Source organism: Thamnophis sirtalis, unplaced genomic scaffold (assembly GCF_051295495.1).
Source record: "Thamnophis sirtalis isolate CommonGarterSnake01/CBP01778 unplaced genomic scaffold, rThaSir2_p1.2 scaffold_2, whole genome shotgun sequence".
Lineage (NCBI taxonomy): Eukaryota > Metazoa > Chordata > Lepidosauria > Squamata > Natricidae > Thamnophis > Thamnophis sirtalis.
In genome coordinates, this window is record NW_028261382.1 from 148,389,891 (window position 1) to 148,409,850 (window position 19,960).

The 19,960-nt window shown below is 41.5% G+C and overlaps 1 protein-coding gene across 1 annotated transcript in view; it reads right to left on the minus strand.

Annotated features, from left to right (window-relative positions):
• TAF4B (TATA-box binding protein associated factor 4b) overlaps positions 1-19,960 on the minus strand; it is a 95,954-nt gene that overhangs the window by 51,578 nt on the left and 24,416 nt on the right. The window contains exons 7-10 of the mRNA XM_087707151.1: positions 16,849-17,520; positions 9,615-9,732; positions 8,505-8,610; positions 741-910 (exon numbers count right to left, since the gene is read on the minus strand). Coding sequence (XP_087563277.1) covers positions 741-910; positions 8,505-8,610; positions 9,615-9,732; positions 16,849-17,520 — 1,066 coding nt within the window. The remainder of the gene's footprint in view (positions 1-740; positions 911-8,504; positions 8,611-9,614; positions 9,733-16,848; positions 17,521-19,960) is intronic.

Consider the following 19,960-nt stretch of genomic DNA (forward strand, 5'->3'; position numbering starts at 1 on the left):
TGCCATGCCCACCAAGATACGCCACAGAACCTGTAGTAATTTTTTTTGAATCCCACCACTGTTCCAAGGGAATTTTCAGGAGAGCTGCATAAGCAAGACATGAACAAAGTCTCTGGGTTCATTCTATTTGGGCCAGGAAAAGCACATCTTTTCTAACTGCCCTGAATAAATCATACAATACCAATACCAATACCTCTATTAGCAAACAAAGTGGACTTGGCAATCATGAACTTTTGGACCAGAAACTTACAGTTGATAACAAAGTCACAAATATTTAAAGCAACCTTTAACTTCTTTTGAGAAAATCATGCATGACAGACATAGGAAATTCAAGTGGCTTAGTACTTGCTTGAAAATGTTTCAATTTCTGACCAAATAGGTGAAAAGGTACAGGTAGATTTTTATCAATTGTTTGTTTCATATATTTTCATTTATATATAATCTTTTCAGAAACACTCTTGCAATTCTGTTCAAGTTGGCCTCAAAAAATAAATAAATCTAATAGTGCTGATGCCATAACCCTAAAAATAACATAAAATAAAACTTTTAATACTTTAAGGGTAACTTCAAATGTATGCTCTTTTTTTCAAGATGAATGTTAACAATGTTACACAGGAGTTCCATTACATCCATTTTAGTAATGATATGCCATCAGTTTACTGTTTAAATTGGGCACTTTTGCTTTGACAAAAAAAGTGTCCCTTCTTCAAACAAAGAGTTTGAAGAACTATTCTTCTCACCTTTTTTTAATATCCTCTTCTGCAATGCCTCTGAAGAGAGGAGCAGCTTCTCTGAACAAGAGCACAAAACAGTACCGATTGCTTCAGAATTTGTGGTCAATATGCATGCGTGCTCTTCACTCAAGTTAACTCCAGCCATAGAAGCCACATCATTAATGTCATCTTCTTCCCTAAAAGCAAGCATACATTTTGGATTGGGTTATGCAAGGAAATAAATGTGTTCCATTAAATAAATGTAATATTTATCCTTAGAAAAAAATGAATTACTTCACTTATTTGGCATATAGTACTAAAATGTAACATAAAAACACTAATGGCTTAGTACTGTTTCATTTACATTAAGAAACCAATTTAGGCAGTCAGTGTGCGAAACATTAAGAAATGAACTGCATACAGGCCTTCAAAGACAAGTGAGACAGCCTAAACCACAAAAATGTGAGGGTCAGTATTTACTCCCAGAATTCTTAAAATCTTAATTTATGAACAAACCAATCTAATGCTCATGCTCCATGAGCATGCACCACGCTCATCCGTAACAGGTCATGGACACAAGTCATGCTAAGTCAAGCTCCATACTTCTTCTATGGAACCAGGCCAACATACATTTCTATAGCATAAAAGTCAGCATTTAACATCCAGTTTTTATCCAGAATATCAAATGAAAATCCACAAATAAATACCACCACATGACAGCCCTTATATTCTTGTGTGAACATAAGCCAGAAGAAAGAAATTGTGGAGGGAGATGAAGGTACAAATTTTTGCATAGAACATCTAAATGAATTGAAGAATATAGTGCAAACAATATTCTAAAATGGAGAGTTAGGAAGAGCTCCGGGGATGTTGCCTCCGGGGATGTGGACAAGGCTATGCGAGCTGTGAGCGCCTCCACCTGTATACTGGACCCGTGTCCCTCCTGGCTGGTTGCCAACAGCAGTGAGGTGACACGAGGCTGGATCCAGGCGGTCGTTACCGCCTCCCTTCGGGAGGGGCACTTCCCCGCCGCACTTAAAGTGGCAGTGGTGAGACCCCTCCTGAAGAAACCATCCTTGGATCCAGCCGTTCTTAATAACTACCGTCCAGTCTCCAACCTTCCCTTTGTTGGGAAGGTTGTTGAGAAGGTGGTGGCCTTCCAGCTTCAGCGTACCTTGGAGGACGCTAGCTATCTTGACCCCTTCCAGTCCGGCTTCAGGCCCGGCTACAGCACAGAAACCGCTTTGGTCGCATTGACCGATGATCTCTGGAGAGCCAGAGATGGAGGCCATGTGTCCATCCTGGTTCTCCTTGACCTCTCAGCGGCTTTCGATACCATCGACCATGGTTCCTTCTGCAACGACTGCGGGAGGTGGGAGTGGGAGGCACTATTTTGCCGTGGTTCTCCTCCTACCTCTCGGACAGGTTGCAGTCGGTGTTGGTGGGGGGGCAGAGATCGTCCCCGAGGCCCCTAACTTATGGGGTGCCGCAGGGCTCGGTCTTATCCCCCCTACTATTCAACATATACATGAAACCGCTGGGTGAGATCATTCGGAGGCACGGAATAAAATACCATCAATACGCGGACGATACACAGTTGTATCTGTCCGCCCCGTGCCAACTCAATGAAGCGGTGGACGTGATGAACCGGGGTCTTGAGGCCGTTAGGGACTGGATGAGAGCTAACAAACTGGTACTCAACCCAGACAAGACCGAGTGGCTGTTGTGTTTTCCTCCCAACAATTTGGCCAACGTTCCATCACTCAGGCTGGGGGATCAAAATTTATACCCCTCAGACAGGGTCCGCAACTTGGGAGTCCTCCTGGACCCACAGCTGACTTTTGACCATCATTTGTCAGCTGTGACCAGGGGGGCATTTGCCGAGGTTCGCCTGGTACGCCAGTTGCGGCCCTACCTGAATCGGGAGGCCCTCACAACAGTCACTCGAGCCCTTGTGATCTCTAGGCTGGAATACTGCAATGTGCTCTACATGGGGCTGCCCTTGAAGAGCATCCGGCGACTTAAGCTAGTCCAGAATGCGGCCGCGCGAGTGATCGTGGGCGCACCACGGTTCGCCCACATAACACCGATCCTCCGTGAGCTGCACTGGCTACCTGTTGATCTTCGGGTGCGCTTCAAGGTGCTACTTACCATTCATAAAGCCCTCCATGGTAGTGGATCTGACTATTTGAGAGACCGCCTTCTGCCAATTACCTCCCTGCATCCCATCAGATCGCATAGAGTAGGCCTCCTCCGAATTCCATCCGCCAGTCAGTGCCGACTGGCGACTACGCGGAGGAGAGCCTTCTCAGTTGCAGCTCTGACGCTTTGGAACGATCTCCCCGTGGAGATTCACACCCTCACCACCGTCCAAACCTTCCGCACAGCCCTCAAGATCTGGCTATCCCGTCAGGCCTGGGGATAAGACCCTAACCTCGCCCCACCCGAATGCTGAATGAATGTTGTGTTTTACTGGTTTATTTTTTTATTCACATTTTTCTTTTTTTCTTGTGTTCTGTCTTGCACTCCCTCCCTATTAATTGTAAGCCGCCCTGAGTCCCCTCAGGGAAAAGGGCGGCCTATAAATGTCAAATAAATGACTAAAAAAAAAAAAAAAAAAAAAGCTGACAAACATGCTCAGGAAGATTTATTTTCACTGCTGTAGAACATTAGACAAGTTATCAAGAATGATATTCTTTTTGGTTCCTTAGAAACAGTATTGGTACTATACGATTACAAAATAAACAGTAGAATTTTGTCTTCTTCAGATTTCTATGCATTAAGCAGTAAGAATTAGGATAATGAAGTCTGGTTTGGATCATTTTACTGAACTCTGTTCTGAATCTTATTTCAAAAAATTCAAAGTTTCACATTTTCCTACTAACCCAGGGAGAAATCAAGAACAATCTAATCTAATGCTCATGCTCCATGAGCATGCACCACGCTCATCCGTAACAGGTCATGGACACAAGTCATGCTAAGTCAAGCTCCATACTTCTTCTATGGAACCAGGCCAACGTACATTTCTATAGCATAAAAGTCAGCATTTAACATCCAGTTTTTATCCAGAGTTCCATCCGCCAGTCAGTGTTGACTGGCAACTACGCGGAGGAGAGCCTTTTCAGTAGTAGCTCCGACCCTTTGGAACGATCTCCCCGTGGAGATTCGCACCCTCACCACCGTCCAGACCTTCCGCACAGCCCTCAAGACCTGGCTATCCCGTCAGGCCTGGGGATAAAGATTCTAATCCGTCCCCACCTGAATGATGAATGAATGTTGTGTTCTACTTTTACTTATGTACTGTCTCATGTCTCGTCTTGTATTCCCCTCCCCATAAATTGTGAGCCGCCCTGAGTCCCCTCAGGGAAAAGGGCGGCCTATAAATAATAAACAAATACAAAAAATACAAATACAAACACTGTATTCTATGATTTTTCAAGCAACAGGATCAAATCTTTAAGCAAATAATATTTGTCAAATTTCTGGTGTATAATTGGGAAAAGATTTTTGAAACTCTATACATTTGGAACATTGTTTTAAAATATCCACTTGATTTTTGCATGGAGTTAAAATGAAAATGGCACATATAAAAAAGAAATCTTGGCAAAATGACTTGAAATATTTAAGACAGGTGTAGGAATTAAACTTAAAATGAGAAAAACTGAGATATTCCATTAATCTTCTACTTTACTATCACTAATTACTAAGCTATTTTTCCTACATATATCCAGAGAGAAAATCTCATACATTAAGTAGTAATTTAAAAAAAAGAGCTGTAACAAAGACACATCCTGACCAGAATACACATTTCATAGTTGGAAATCAGCATCTTCTTCTCTGGCATTTATGTAGAATGGTTGGGAGAAAAATATAAAAATACTTAACAAAAGTTATACAAGGATCGGACACATTTTGCTGCTTCATTGAACACCCACTCCCTTTGGATACTTTCTACTGAATTACTACAAAGAGTAATTCATTTCAGTTTGATCACTTCTTTCATCAAAGAAGAGTACAATCCTTTAACATAAAAAGCATGGGTGGTCCTAATAAAATTTTGCCAAAGGATAGCATTAAAAAATTTGGGGTTTTAATGGGGCATATTTGTCCACTGAAAGACATGTATATTTTCATCATCTACAATTTTGCAAGCTGTTATGTTTGGGGCCAAATACTTAGGATTACACAAATGGGAAACAAATGTCCTTCTTCTAAGGCAGAATTTCTTAAACCTTTTGCTTTCAGGAACCCTCTCTCTACCACACTTTTAAAAATAAGAAGTGTTTGTATGATATTAACTGTATTAAAAATGAACACTGACGCATTTGTAGAATATTTATTAAATCAGGTAAAAATAACATGAAACCATTAGACATGAATGTAAGTAAATTTCTCGTGGAAACTTTTATTTTTTTTAACAAATAAAAAGTAATGAAAAGAATGTTTTAAATTTTTGCAAATGTATTCAATATTTGGCAAATAATTTTGATTTTGCAGACCCCTAAGGGAGTCTTAAGGGACATCCAGAGATACTCAGATCACACTTTTAAGAAACATTCAAAGGTATTTGTGAACCATTCATCCAGACTGATATTCAATTATTCCATCTATTACAGAAACCTATTCTCTCCACTTATGTTACTGATAACTTACATATGTGCCCTCAAATAACATTGAATCTGATATATTCAGTTATTCAAAGTTATTGAAAACCCTTTCTGGATCTCATTTAATAAATTTGCAAGTGGCAAAACTTCCATGAACTGAACAAGCAAGTCTTTACCACCCTCTGCTGTTCAAATAGTGACTATGCACTTTTAATATTATTTAATTACTCCATTGTTCTAAAAATAGGGACAGGTGTAATGAGCCAGGAAAGAGTGTTATAATCTGAATCTTGATGGAATAATTTAATTTAATCTAGGACCAGAAAATGGTACTATCCAATAGACGCATACTGTACCTATCTCATTCAAAATAGCCAATAACATTTTCATTTTTTGTTCTTGAAAGGAACTGACATATGGTTTAAACCTCTCGATACTAAGAAACGAATAGTCACAAGAATAAGGCAGGGGGCTTTTGTTCTCCACTGTGAACAGGGCGCTGCTCATACAAGAAGAGATTTCAGAGTGTTTTATAAAAAGAAAATTATCCTTACATACTTGGACTTCTGATACTTTCCTATACAATGAGAATGGAGATTGAAGAAACCAACTGCCTTTTTCAATTGTTTCGTTCAGATATAGAAAGCATGAGGGCAGGCAAGCACCTTCACAAAACTGGTCTGCCCCGCCTCAAGGGAGCCCCCCTTTTCCTTGCTTATGTAATATCTCAGTGGCCCCAAACGTTTTGAGCACCAAAGACCGGTTCTGTGGAGAGAGTTTTTTCCGCGGACCGGAGGGAGTGTGAGTTTGTATGCTGCCTGTATCCTGCGGATGGGGCTTCATTTGCTTGCACGGCTCTGTTTCTGGCCTGCTGCAGCCCAGTTCCGGTTCTGGTCCATGGACAAGGGGTTGAGGACCCCTGCAATAGCTGCACAGTTCCAGGAAAATACAAGTAGTCCTTACTTACCAATTGACTTGTTTAGCAAGTGTCTGTAGTTACAACAGCATTAAAAAAAAAACCCAGCTTTGTAACTAGTCGTCACATTGATGACCATCGCTGCGTCCCTCAGTCCATGAATATCATTTGGGTGTTTCACAATTGGTGCACATTTATAACTACTGTAAGTGACCCACAATCATGACATTGCCACTTACAGGCTTCCCAAAAAGCTTGCAACAAGCAGAATTAATGAAGAATGCAGAAATAAAACCACAAGTTATGGTAATGTGATATTTCACTTAATGACCATGTAAGTTACTTAACAACCAAATAGGAAGGAATATCTGTTGTGCGATTTTTTTTTTTTTGCTTAGTAGCCAAGGTGCTTAGCAACCAAGTTGCCTGTCCAGTTGCGGTCACTAAGTGGCATCTACTTTTACCCTTTTAGGCTAAGGAATTGGCATTAGGGTATGAGGACATGAATTTTATTGTTGTCTCGTTAACTCAAACATGTACTTTCCTAAAACTGCAAAGTTATGGCCCCAATACAGAAGACAAAGGTCCCTAAAGGAGATGGGGACAGCTGCAACCAGGATGCCCATGTCCTCTCCAAATCATTGCTTATATTTGGGGTCCAAACAAATTCATCCCATGACTTTCCTTTCAGCAGACAATTAGAGCTTCTTTGCAAATTGTTAATAAAGATGTATGCTTTAATTAAATTTAAAGACTTTAATTTTTTTTTCTTCCATTTAACGTGTCCGATTTTCAGAGGCTGTCTGTACAAGTTCCTGCAGTTTCCTTGGCAAGTGTTTTCAGAGGTGGTTTAACCATTGCCTCCTTCCTCGAGCTGAGAGAAAGTGACTGGCTTAAGATCATCCAGCTGGCTTTATGCCTAAGGCAAGTCTAGAACTCACGGTCTCCTGGTTTCTAGGCTGATGCCTTAATCACTACATCAAACTGGCTCTCAAAAATCCCATGTATCATTCAGTAAATAATTCCCTTAAAATATATATAAATGTTTTGTTCTGCTCTCTTCAGAAAGGTAAGCCCGAAGGTAATCTGGCATCGATCAGCTGCAGCACAAACATCTGTAGTATTTATTGAAAGACCTCATCATACGTTGCTCTGCTACTTCTCCAAACTTCTAATCAATTTTCACAGTTGATTATATATTATATATGTTTTGAATATATTACCATAATAAAAACAAATATGCATTTAATTTTCCTCAAACTTTAATGGCTTAAAACCTTTCAAGCAATTATATTACACAGAAAATATCCCCAGATTTTATCATTCAAATTCAAAGAAACATATTAATAATGATGAGTTCTGGGGCTTCATACATGGGTTTCTTTAACATATCAGGATAGCAGAAAAAACCATTACTACCAACCTGCCTTCCATTGAGAACCTGTACACTGCATGAGTCAAAAAGAGGGTCGTGAAAATATTTACAGACCCCTCGCATCCTGGACATAAATTTCAACTCCTACCCTCAAAACGATGCTATAGGGCACTGCACACCAAGAAAACTAGTCACAAGAACTGAACGCCATCACTCTGCTAAACAAATAATTTCCTCACCACTGTCAAACAATTCAATAAGGCTGCACTACTATTAGTCTTCTCATCGTTCCTATCACCCATCTCCTCCCATTTATGACTACAGGACTGTAACTTTGTTGCTTGTATCCTTACAAGTTATATTGATATTGTTTCCTGATTACGTATTTGTATCCTATGACTATCATTAAGTGTTGTACCTTATGATCTTGTCTTTTTATGTACACTGAGAACATAAGTACCAAAGACAAATTCCTTATGTGTCCAATCACACTTGGCCAATAAGAATTCTATTCTATTCTATTCTATTCTATTAATTCTATTCTATTCTATATGGGTATTTTTCATTTGATTTAATACATTTTCAATAGTAAGCAATCAGTTTTGTTTATTGAGGCAACAACATATGTACTAAAACTTATCAGTTAACCAAGTGAAAGCTTGGGTTTTGTGCTCCTGGAATCCAATGGAGCTGCAAAAGTATTGTCTAAAACAGCTGCTAGGACAAAATCTTGGAGTCCCCTGTTCCCTCCCTCAATTATCAGCTCTAAATCTTTGAAGTAAGGAAGTGAGGACAGTTATCAGAAATCTTAAATATTTATACCCACATGCCGACATAGGCACAACTCAGGTTTCCCTGTAGCCAAATAAACTTCTGACTGCTTATTTTTTTACCTGAAGGATGTTGTTCCACTCTCTCTTATTTTATTTCTCTGAACAGGAGACGCTTCAAGCGATAGAAATTTGTTTCCTGCCAAGGTAATTTGTTTCACAATGGAGCCTAAAAAAGATAAACAATCCAGAACAGAAAGCAAAATCCAAAATGACATTTCACCAAATGCACAAAAAACTATAAAGGCTATATCCAATTCTGAAGTGAAAACATATGCATATATCAAGGTCCATTGTACTTGTATAGTTGTTCTACTAGGGCATGGAAAAGAGCAATATTCTTGATAGACATGGAGGCTTCACTAAAGTCTATACTGTAAGTCACCTTCAAGTACAGATAATGAAATAACTACTTGATTAGAAGGAGGCAATTGCTCAAATAAAAAGAGTCAATTCTAAACAGCCTATTCTCTCTTATAGACAAACTGCTGAAAGATTTCCCCACCCCCACCCCCACCCCCACCCCCATGCAACTGAATAATTACACTGTTTATTTGTTGATAAAGTATTGTGACAATCCGCCTACTCCTGGGATATCACAATACTTTTCTATTACGGAAAACTATTTCCAACATGGCGTATTTCAGCTGTGGGAATGCTGAGAACTGCAGTCCTAAGCATCCCAGCTGTATTTTCAACTCTACAAGCACCAAAAGGATTCAACCACAGCACTTATTAAATTGTATTTTTTTAATCTGCCCTTTAGCAGCCATATCAGAATATATTTATAACCCCCATCAAAATTTATGAATATTAGTTATCTCCATTTCAGCAACACAATACACAGCAACAGATCATAGCTACAGTACATTTCTGCAACAATTCTGTATCTATTGTTCAGAAATTTAATATGAGGCTAATAGAAACTGCAGGGATGAAAGGCAACTTCCAAAGGATTCATCTTTTAGCTCAACCACAAAATGATTCCTATTCTCAATATGCCAACTTCTCAGCTTACATTCAAGCTCTATTCTAGTTTAATAAATTAATAACATATTTAATTTTAAAAGCCTCACTCAGACATGATGCCAAAACTAGAACCTAGAAGTGCTGTCTTTTTGGTTAAAGCGTAAGTCACTTGCAACACAATGTTATCTGCAGGGAGATGCCTACCTTGGATAAAAGTGTTCAATGGTCTTTTTTCACATAACTTGTTCACATTAGGGAGAGTAGGAACCTGCTGATGCTTGGCCACATTTCTTAAGATGTTTCCAGAGGGTTGCTGGACTGCCTAAGAATGTGGAGGAGAAATATTATTATATATATACTCCTTTTTAAACAGAAATATAACTAAAGCTGAATTACATTAAGCAATAGCAATACAATACAATAGCAGAGTTGGAAGGGACCTTGGAGGTCTTCTAGTCCAACCCCCTGCCTAGGCAGGAAACCCTATACCATTTCAGACAGATGGCTATCCAACATCTTCTTAAAGACTTCCAGTGTTGAGGCATTCACAACTTCTGGAGACAAACTGTTCCACTGATTAATTGTTCTAACTGTCAGGAAATTTCTCCTCAGTTGTTAAGTTGCTTCTCTCCTTGATTAGTTTCCACCCATTGCTTCTTGTTCTACCCTCAGGTGCCTTGGAAAATAGTTCGACTCCCTCTTCTTTGTGGCAACCCCTGAGATATTGGAACACTGCTATGATGTCTCCCCTAGTCCTTCTTTCTATTAAACTAGACATATCCAGTTCCTGCAACCGTTCTTCATATGTTTTAGTCTCCAGTCCCCTAATCATCTTTGTTGCTCTTCTCTGCACTCTTTCTAGAGTCTCCACATCTTTTCTACATCATGGTGACCAAAAGTGAATGCAATATTCCAGGTGTGGCCTTACCAAGGCATTATAAAGTGGTATTAACACTTCACGTGATCTTGATTCTATCCCTCTGTTATGCAGCCTAGAACTGTGTTGGCTTTTTTGGCAGCTGCTGCACACTGCTGGCTCATATTTAAATGGTTGTCCACTAGGACTCCAAGATCCCTCTCACAGTTACTACTATTGAGGAAGGTACCACCTATACCAGTGATGGGCAACCTTTTTGGCGTGGTGTGTCAAAAATCGGCAAAAAATCAAGCATAACTTGCGTTGTGTGTCACTTCGACAAAAACATAATTTTGCGCAATTTATAGTTTAAACTACAAAAATGTATAATTGCAATATATAATTGTATTTAATAAACCAAAAACAAATTATTTAACATACCTGCTTAGTAACTTCTTTGTTCATCAGTCGATTTCGTATGTTGCCTTTGATATTATTGAACTTGTTTGGGGTGCCGTGAACCAGGGCTGTGGAGTCGGCTGCTTCCAGCTCCACGTCCTCATCAACATGCCGCTCCAGCCCGCCCCAAGAGAACTCAGATATTCTCTTAATAATTGCATCTTTATTCTGCATATCGTGAAATAGAACTGGCGCACATCTTAGGAGAGTTTCTTTAATAAATTCTCCCTCATTAAGCGCTTTTGCATGCTGAGCTATGGAGTGAGCAATGCTCAAACTTGCAGAGTTTAAATTTGTAGAGCCTTTCATAAATAAACAGCGCACTGTTCCCGCGCTCCTCTCCTGCGGGTCCTCCCTCGCTGCGCTGATGACGTGTGTGCGCACGGCACGCACGCCTTACCAGCAGCCCCTGCGCTCAGAAAGGGGCGGCGGCGATACAGTAAGTGAGTGTGGGAGGGAGAGATCACATGTCCCCCCCCCCCGTTCCTCCAGCACAGATTCTTTCATCCTCGGCGGCCGTGCAGGAGCCGAGGATGAATCGCATGAAATCCTGTGCGTGTCACCCCAAATGGCTACGCGTGTCAGCACTGACACGCGTGTCATAGGTTCGCCATCACTGACCTATACTATACCTGTGCATTTCGTTTTTGTTGCCTAAATGTAGAACCTTACTCTTTTTACCATTGAATTTCATTTTATTGGATAATGCCCAATGTTCAAGTTTGTCAAGATCCTTCTGTATCTTAAGCCTGTCTTCTGGAGTGTTGGCTATTCCTGCCAGCTTGGTGTCATCTGCAAATTTGATGAGTTCCCCATTTATTCACTTACCTAAATCATTGATGAAGATGTTGAAGAGTACTGGGTCTAAAACAGAGTCTTGGGGTACTCCACTGCATACGCAATAGCACTTAGACTTATATACCGCTTCACGGTGCTTTACAGCCCTCTCTAAGCGGTTTACAGAGTCAGCATGTTGCCGCCAACAATCTGGGTCCTCATTTTACCAACCTCGGAAAGATGGATGCCTGAGTCAACCTTGAGCCTGGTGAGATTTGATCTGCCAAACTGCTGGCACCCGGTGATCAGCAGAAGTGGCCTACAGTACTGCACTCTAACCACTGTGACCACCATGGCTCGTAAGGCTGTAGTACATTACATAAAGCAGAAATGAGGGTAAAGATTGCAACAGAGGCATCTGAACTCGAGTATCTGAATTATGACTCTATTCAGTATTTCTGTAAAGTCTACAGATTCCAATGTTTTTGGCCCAAGAAGCACATTTGCAATTTTAACTGTAGGTCATAAATATTCACACAAAATGACTGTTATGCAAAGATTGCTATACGCAAAATGATTTCTACAATGAATAATACCAATCATAAATATCCATTCAACAGAAGACAAACTCTGTGGAATTGCTTCAAAATCCATCCCCTGAATTCTCCTCATCTCTCCCAACTTTATTTCTCTTTTCCAGATAGGTAAGAAGTCATCTAAACAGTATCCAATCTGGGTGAGTCACTGGGACTAGATGTTTTGTCTTCCGAGTTTTTGGACTTGTGCTGGATAACATCCTCGGGGAACTTCTCTGTGACTGAGGATGGGCTCCAGCACGAGTCCGAAAGACAAAACCTCTGGTCCAAGTGACCGACTCAGATTGGATCCTGCAACATTATCCCGGGACACACATATTCGCCTTCATTTGTGAAACACCTAAATAAAATACCAGGTTATACCATTTTCTGTAACAGATGAAAACTGATGTTGATGCTTTGCAGCATGCCTGATTTTTGATATCCAAAGTTAAAACAAAAAGGCAGAAAAGGCCTTACATTTTATCAGAGCATTGCTCAATATTTTCTGTCTTGAAATGATCAAAGCTACCATATTTCCAATCAAGCCAGTCTATCTTAACTAAAGGTTAGGAATGGGATTTTATTGCTTTTACATACATAGCAGATGCCTGGATATTAATCTTGCTTCTTTTAGGGCTTAGATGCCTACTGAAGGGTTGTTATTTTAATATGTATCTGACATCAGTTAAGTTTTCATCTTTTGATTCAAAAAGGCTCTGGCTTAATAATGTATATGTGTGAACTTAACCTCTTCCTGTAAGCTTTCATTCCAGGTGAACTAGTGCATTCGTTTCTCTTGGGCCCAACAATTAAAAGCAAACTGAAGTAATAAAAGCAATAGATAGCTACCCACAGCAGCTTATATACGCATCTAGTCTTGATGCGTATTCAGTGAAAGGTTTCACATGGCTCCTAGCTATATTCTGTTTCTGACTATCGTAATATACAGTGGGGCAAAAAAGTATTTAGTCAGCCACCAATTGTGCAAGTTCTCCACTTAAAAAGATGAGAGGCCTGTAATTGACATCATAGGTAGACTTCAACTATGAGAGACAAAATGAGAAAACAAATCCAAACAATCACATTGTCTAATTTGGAAAGAATGTTTTTGCAAATTATGGTGGAAAATAAGTATTTGGTCACGTATAAACAAGCAAGATTTCTGGCTCTCACAGACCTGTAACTTCTTCTTTAAGAGGCTCCTCTGTCCTCCACTCATTACCTGTATTAATGGCACCTGTTTGAACTTGTTAGCAGTATAAAAGACACCTGTCCACAACTTCAAACAGTCACACTCCAAACTCCACTATGATGAAGACCAAAGAACTGTCAAAGGACACCAGAAACAAAATTGTAGACCTGCACCAGGCTGGGAAGACTGAATATGCAATAGGCAAGCAGCTTAGTGTGAAGAAATCAACTGTGGGATCAATAATTAGAAAATGGAAGACATACAAGACCACTGATAATCTCCTTCGATCTGGGGCTCCACGCAAGATCTCACCCCGTGGGATCAAAATGATCACAAGAACGGTGAGCAAAAATCCCAGAACCACACGGGGGGACCTAGTGAATGACCTGCAGAGAGCTGGGACCAACGTAACAAAGGCTACCATCAGTAACACACTACGCCGCCAGGGACTCAGATCCTGCAGTTGCAGACTTGTCCCCCTGCTTAAGCCAGTACATGTCCGGGCCCGTTTGCTAGAGAGCACTTGGTTGATCCAGAAGAGGATTGGGAGAATGTCATATGGTCAGATGAAATCAAGGTAGAACTGTTTGGTAGAAACACAGCTCATCGTGTTTGGAGGAGAGAGAATGCTGAGTTGCATCCAAAGAACACCATACCTACTGTGAAGCACGGGGGTGGCAACATTATGCTTTGGGGCTGTTTCTCTGCAAAGGGACCAGGATGACTGATCCGTGTACAGGAAAGAATTAATGGGGCCATGTATCGTGAGATTTTGAGTGCAAACCTCCTTCCATCAGCAAGGGCATTGAAGATGAAACTTGGCTGGGTCTTTCAGCATGACAATGATCCCAAACACACCGCCCGGGCAACAAAGGAGTGGCTTCATAAGAAGCATTTCAAGGTCCTGGAGTAGCCTAGCTAGTCTCCAGATCTCAACCCCATATAAAATCTTTGGAGGGAGTTGAAAGTCCGTGTTGCCCAGCGAAAGCCCCAAAACATCACTGCTCTAGAGGAGATCTGCATGGAGGAATGGGCCAACATACCAGCAACAGTGTGTGCCAACCTTGTGAAGACTTACAGAAAACGTTTGACCTCTGTCATTGCCAACAAAGGATATATAACAAAGTATTGAGATGAATTTTTGATATTGACCAAATACTTATTTTTCACCATAATTTGCAAAAAAATTCTTTCCAAATCAGACAATGTGATTGTCTGGATTTGTTTTCTCATTTTGTCTCTCATAGTTGAGGTCTACCTATGATGTCAATTACAGGCCTCTCTCATCTTTTTAAGTGGGAGAACTTGCACAATTGGTGGCTGACTAAATACTTTTTTGCCCCCTGTATGTGCTGCTTCGATTCATCTCTGATGATGTAGAGCTCAGATAATACCAAGAAGGACATGATCGCCTTTTCCTAAATAATTTCCCAACTGCTTATTTGTTGGGCTTTTGTAACACACAACAATATATGGAAGTTCTCATTTCAGCCTCCTACATATGATAAACATTCCCACTATTTCTCTGCTTAATAACCAAAGTCTCCTATCTGATTATCAGTCTTTTTAAAAAGGATAATTTTGCTAGACACTGTACTTGAAGAAGATCTTGTCCACTATCTGAACCCTACATTATAAGAGAGAAGGAGAACCAAAATTCAGAAGCCAGAGAAGTTTGGCAGGAGTGTCCTTAGTCAGATATCAAAACTACACGTGGCACAATTCACACTCTGTCTGGCTACACACTTATTAAATAAACCATAGCTTAGTGCAAAATCAAAAACGAACAAACTCCATTCTGGTCTAGTGTGACACATATTCTGATATATCCCAAGACTGATTTCTTGCTCAATATTAATAGCTTCTTTTATACACAGGTGGTCCTTAATGAGCAACGGTGATTGGGAACTCTTAGCAAGTTGTAAAGCGCAACTCCACATGATCACCATTTGTGACCTTCTGTGACTTTCCCGTTGACTTTTGCTTGTTGGAAGCCAGGAAAATGATCATGGGACCATGAGATGCTGCAGTCATAGCAATTATAAGCTGGTTGCCAAATTCCTGAATGTCAATCAGATGACTTGCAGGTGACAGATTGCGACAGGTGCAAAGGCATTGAGTAGTCAACCTTATTTTACATAGTTTTCTCTAACTAGGCCATACAAAACCTTTGCCAGACCTATACTTGAATCAGTGGTGGGTTCCGGATCCTGTCGCAAGCGGTGCCCTGCAACGGAGCCAGACGTCCACATCAGGCAGGCGCACTGTGCATGCATGCAAATGTCACCACCCAGCAATGCCCCAGCTGCTCAGCAAGGCTGTGCGGGCGCCGTACGCTGTGAGCGTGGGCGCAATTGGCCCGTTTCCCTCAAAAACAGGTAAGGAACATGGGCGGGTGGGTGGGCCCATCAAAACACTGTTCTGGTACGGTCACTGCAGCTCCCAGCTGCCACTGGTACGCCTGTACCAGGCTGTACCACACGGAACCCACCACTGACTTGAATACGGCTCACCTGCCTGGAACCCACACTGCATTTCGGACATCAAAACATTAGAGAGGGTCAAGAGGTATTTTATAAGAAGAGTACTCAACTCCTCTGCTCGTAATAAAATTCTGTATACCACCAGGCTTAAAATTTTAGGCCTGGATAACCTTGAACTACGCCGTTTACGTTCTGACTTGAGCTTAGTGCACAAGATAATCTGCCATAATGTCCTACCAGTTAATGACTACTTTCACTTCAACTGCAATAACACAAGGGTTATCAATAGATATAAACTAAATGTAATCCATTTGAATCTTGATTGCAGGAAAGACAATTTCAGCAATAGAGTAGTAAATATGTGGAACACCCTACCTGATCCTGTTGTTAGTTCCTCTAACCCCCATACCTTTTACCTTAAGCTGTCTGCCCTGGACCTCACGCATTTCTTAAGAGATCCCTAAGGGCGCGTGCATAAGCACACCAGCGTGACCACCGTCCCTGTCTTACTGCCCCATTTATATGTACTCTTTTTATGTGTTTACGGCTATGTTTTGCTTATTTTATCCATTTATTTGTGCCATTTTTTCATGTTTTTCATACTTGTTTCCTTGTACTTGTTGACAAATAAACTAAACTAAAATAAATAAATAAACTTTGAGGACCAGCTTAAGCCTCCTCCTTCAGTATTGCCTCTAAATAAATGGCCATTAACTGAAGACTACCTGTGTGCCACATGTTAAGGCACATTTATTTATTAAATTTGTTTCCCATCACAATAACAAGACCTTCAGTATCTAACAAGTATATAACTGCTATAAGTGTTCATAAATTTCACTGAAGGAGGAAAGAATTCATAAAATGCCCCAGGGTGGATAGACTGACGAAACTACATATGTACTTTTGTCAGGGCACTAGTACATGAGGGCAGCCTGCATGTCATCATAATTTTCACCATGGTGGCTTGTTGCAGATGCTTATGTGAATTGCTGACTGAATTGTACTACTCAGAATAAGTCAATTCAAAAGGTCCAGATTCTGCAATACACATTTCAAAACATTGTGGATGAAGTATCAAGCCAAGTTCACTTACCGACTGTTTTACCTTTCCAGCCAGAGAACTCCAAATTGGCTGGGGAAGGGCAGAATTGGGATGGGGAACCCGTACAGCGCTTGGCGCCCCAGTGATAGGCAGGACAGATTGGAGAGTTGTGGTTACTGATGTAGCAGAGGTTGCTGTAGTAGCCAAGGGCAGTTTTGCCACTTCAAATGACGACATCCCAGCTGATGCGGCTGACTTCATAGAACTAGTAGTAAAAGTAGTTGAAGGTAATGTTGGGTCTGGCTTTGCTACCTGAAGAGAAACTGTTCCCGTCTCCTCTGTAGTGGAAGTTGTCTGTATGGCCTTCATGGTATTGATTCCTCCAATCAGTTCAGTGGAGAGGATGGACTTGTCATCTTGGTAAGAGAGTGCTCCTGCAGCCAAAGCACAAGCTGCCTCAACAAGTGGAAGAGACACAGAATCACTTCTTGTAGTCGTGCAGGGTACCAAAATGGATGTCCGTGGAGAAGATATTTGAAGTGGAGAGCTGGGGACTGATGTTGCAGGTTGAGAGGAGGCCAAAGTGCCATCAGCAACTGTGGAAGAAGTTGATGATGCAGTGGAATAAGTAGAAGAAGCTGTTTGAGGGGCAGATTGCTGAAGACATTGTTCTACAAAGGTCTCTGTATTAGGCATTAATTGCCGTAAGGAGAGTATACTTTTCTAGGCAAGAAAGATGACAAAAAACCTCAATCAGACCAAGTATGTTTTGCTGTTCCCATGCCACACTATAGTACGTTAGCATATCTTTCAGAAGCAAATATTTTCCAAAGTCATCAATACAATAACTAAATTGGAAAGGCCTGCTTAATCTATGAAATTTATGTTAAATGATATTCAAAACAGCTTGCCAAGAATCAAACTCTTTGCCTTTCCATCTCTACAGTCATTCATAAGGACTCGGTGGCTCAGTGGTAAGACGCTGAGCTTGTCAATCAGTAAAGTTGGCAGTTTGGTGATTCGAATCCCTAGCGCCACGTAACGGAGTGAGCTCCCATTACTTTACTACAGAATACACTACTAAAGTAATTTGAAATAATATAATTGTCAGAATTTTTGTAAAACCCTTTACAACTTTAAATTACGCATACATATTACAAATTTAAAGTAGCATTTGGCTGTTGTTTTCTCAAGCCAAATATTCTTTGCATCTCTCATACATAAGAGCTGCTGCTTCGGCTGCCATTGAAACGGGGAACGTGGGGCATGGTATTTGGGAGGGGAATCTTTGTTGTGCTGGAGGAAGTTTCTAGACGCTGAACTGTCCACCTTACTGCGCATGTTGAGGAGGAGTGTTTCCCGCCAAGGCCAACGGTCCAGCATTCCATCCTGGTGATGACTTTCGAAGTTATCTCACACCTGACATTTGGGAGAATTATGATTGGACTGTGCACGGGGATGCCAAGGAGAAGGGAATGAATTATACATTATATTATTCGCTTTCGCGCCTAATTAACCAGACTTAGCTTAGCTTTGCATCTGTTCATTTATAATTAGTAAAAGTACACTTGATTTCAACAAAATGGAGTCCGGTGGTTTTCTTTCCTGATTATTGAATGAAGAAAGGCTGACAATAAGCTAAGTCTCATTTCCACCCCACCCGGAGCTACAACCTATAGAGGGGGGGTGCCCTCACAAGAAGAAATGTCTTTGCATGTGAGTGATCAAGAAGAAAATGAAGGGGCGATGGCAGGACCATCTTTAACTGAAAGACTGGCTGGGCTAAGGATGGAAGAGCCAGTTGTTTGTCCAAGATGGACTTTGGGTGTGGGACAAAAAGAGGAGTCGGAGGAGTTGGATGCTGGACTCACGAGAAGGAGACCAAAGAAAAAGTCTGCGGATTGGGGTGACTCTGGGGAAGAGGATTACAAGCTGTCCCATGCCATGAAACTCCTCGAGGAAGCTTTGTCTGAACGCAAGAGCCGTGAAAGAGCAGTGGAAAGGGAGCCAGCTGAAGATCTTGAGCAAAGGTACTCGATGCATAGGTTAAGGGAGGGTGAAGAAGCCGAGGGGGGTTGAGCGCAAAAAACCCCAGAAACAGCCTCCCCCCTCCAGCTAGGGCCGCTCAAAGAGTAGGGGGGGGAGGCGACGCCGAATGGCAAAGGTCCCTCCCTTAACTGTCAAATACGATGGGGATCCTAAGACTTTAGGATTTTTTATCATTCAGGTCTGGAATTATATGGAAATCTATGGACCTGATTAGAGACTGATGAAATGAAAGTATGAATGGTGTTAATGTCCTTAGAAAAAAAAGCTGCCGAATGGATGGTGAGCCTACACAAATGCAATCCCTCTCTCCTGAGGAATTTTAATGACTTTATGGCAGCCATGAAGAGGAGGTTTGATGACCCGCTGACCGAGAGATGCGGGCGCCTGAAATTTATGACCCTGAAGCAGGGAAATAGATCGGTGCCAGATTATGTCCAGGAATTTCAACAGTTGTCAGCCTATATGAGGGGGTGGTCAGAAGACGCTTTGTTGGATCAGTTCGCTGAGGGATTGAATGAAAAAAATTACCAGCAGTGCGTAAACAGACACATTCCTCGCCGGGTGACTGCTTGGTATGAACACGCGGCAGATGTGGAGTTGGATTTGGCCAGGCTTCAATGCATGAAAGAGGGAGAAGCAGAGAAATCCCCTCCAGCAGCTCCAAAAGCCCCCCTCCACCCCAGAAGTGAGGGGAAAGGGAGTTTCACCAGCAAAACCAAGCCTTTCACGTGCTTCCGCTGCGGAAAGGAAGGCCATCGCGCCATGAATTGCCGCGTAAAATTGGCTCAGACCGCTCCACCCCCTCCCCGAAGAGAGGGAAGAGCAAGTAAGGCCCCAGGCAAGGAGAGGCTGCGTGTGCCGCTGAGAATGTTCCCCAGCATTTCCAGCCGGAGGAGGGAGGCATTAGCTCCAGCTCGTTTGACGAATCAGATGAGGACCAGTCTCATCGCTGGGTAAGTTCCAAAAGGGGCCCCATGCTTATCCCAATTGAACTAAGAGTGTCACCTTCTAGCACGGCTGAAAACCTTTTAGCTCTCCTGGATTCGGGCTGTTCTCGCTGTATGATAAGTCCTGACATGGTGGAAAAACTTGGCTTAAAATTGAGGACTTTGAA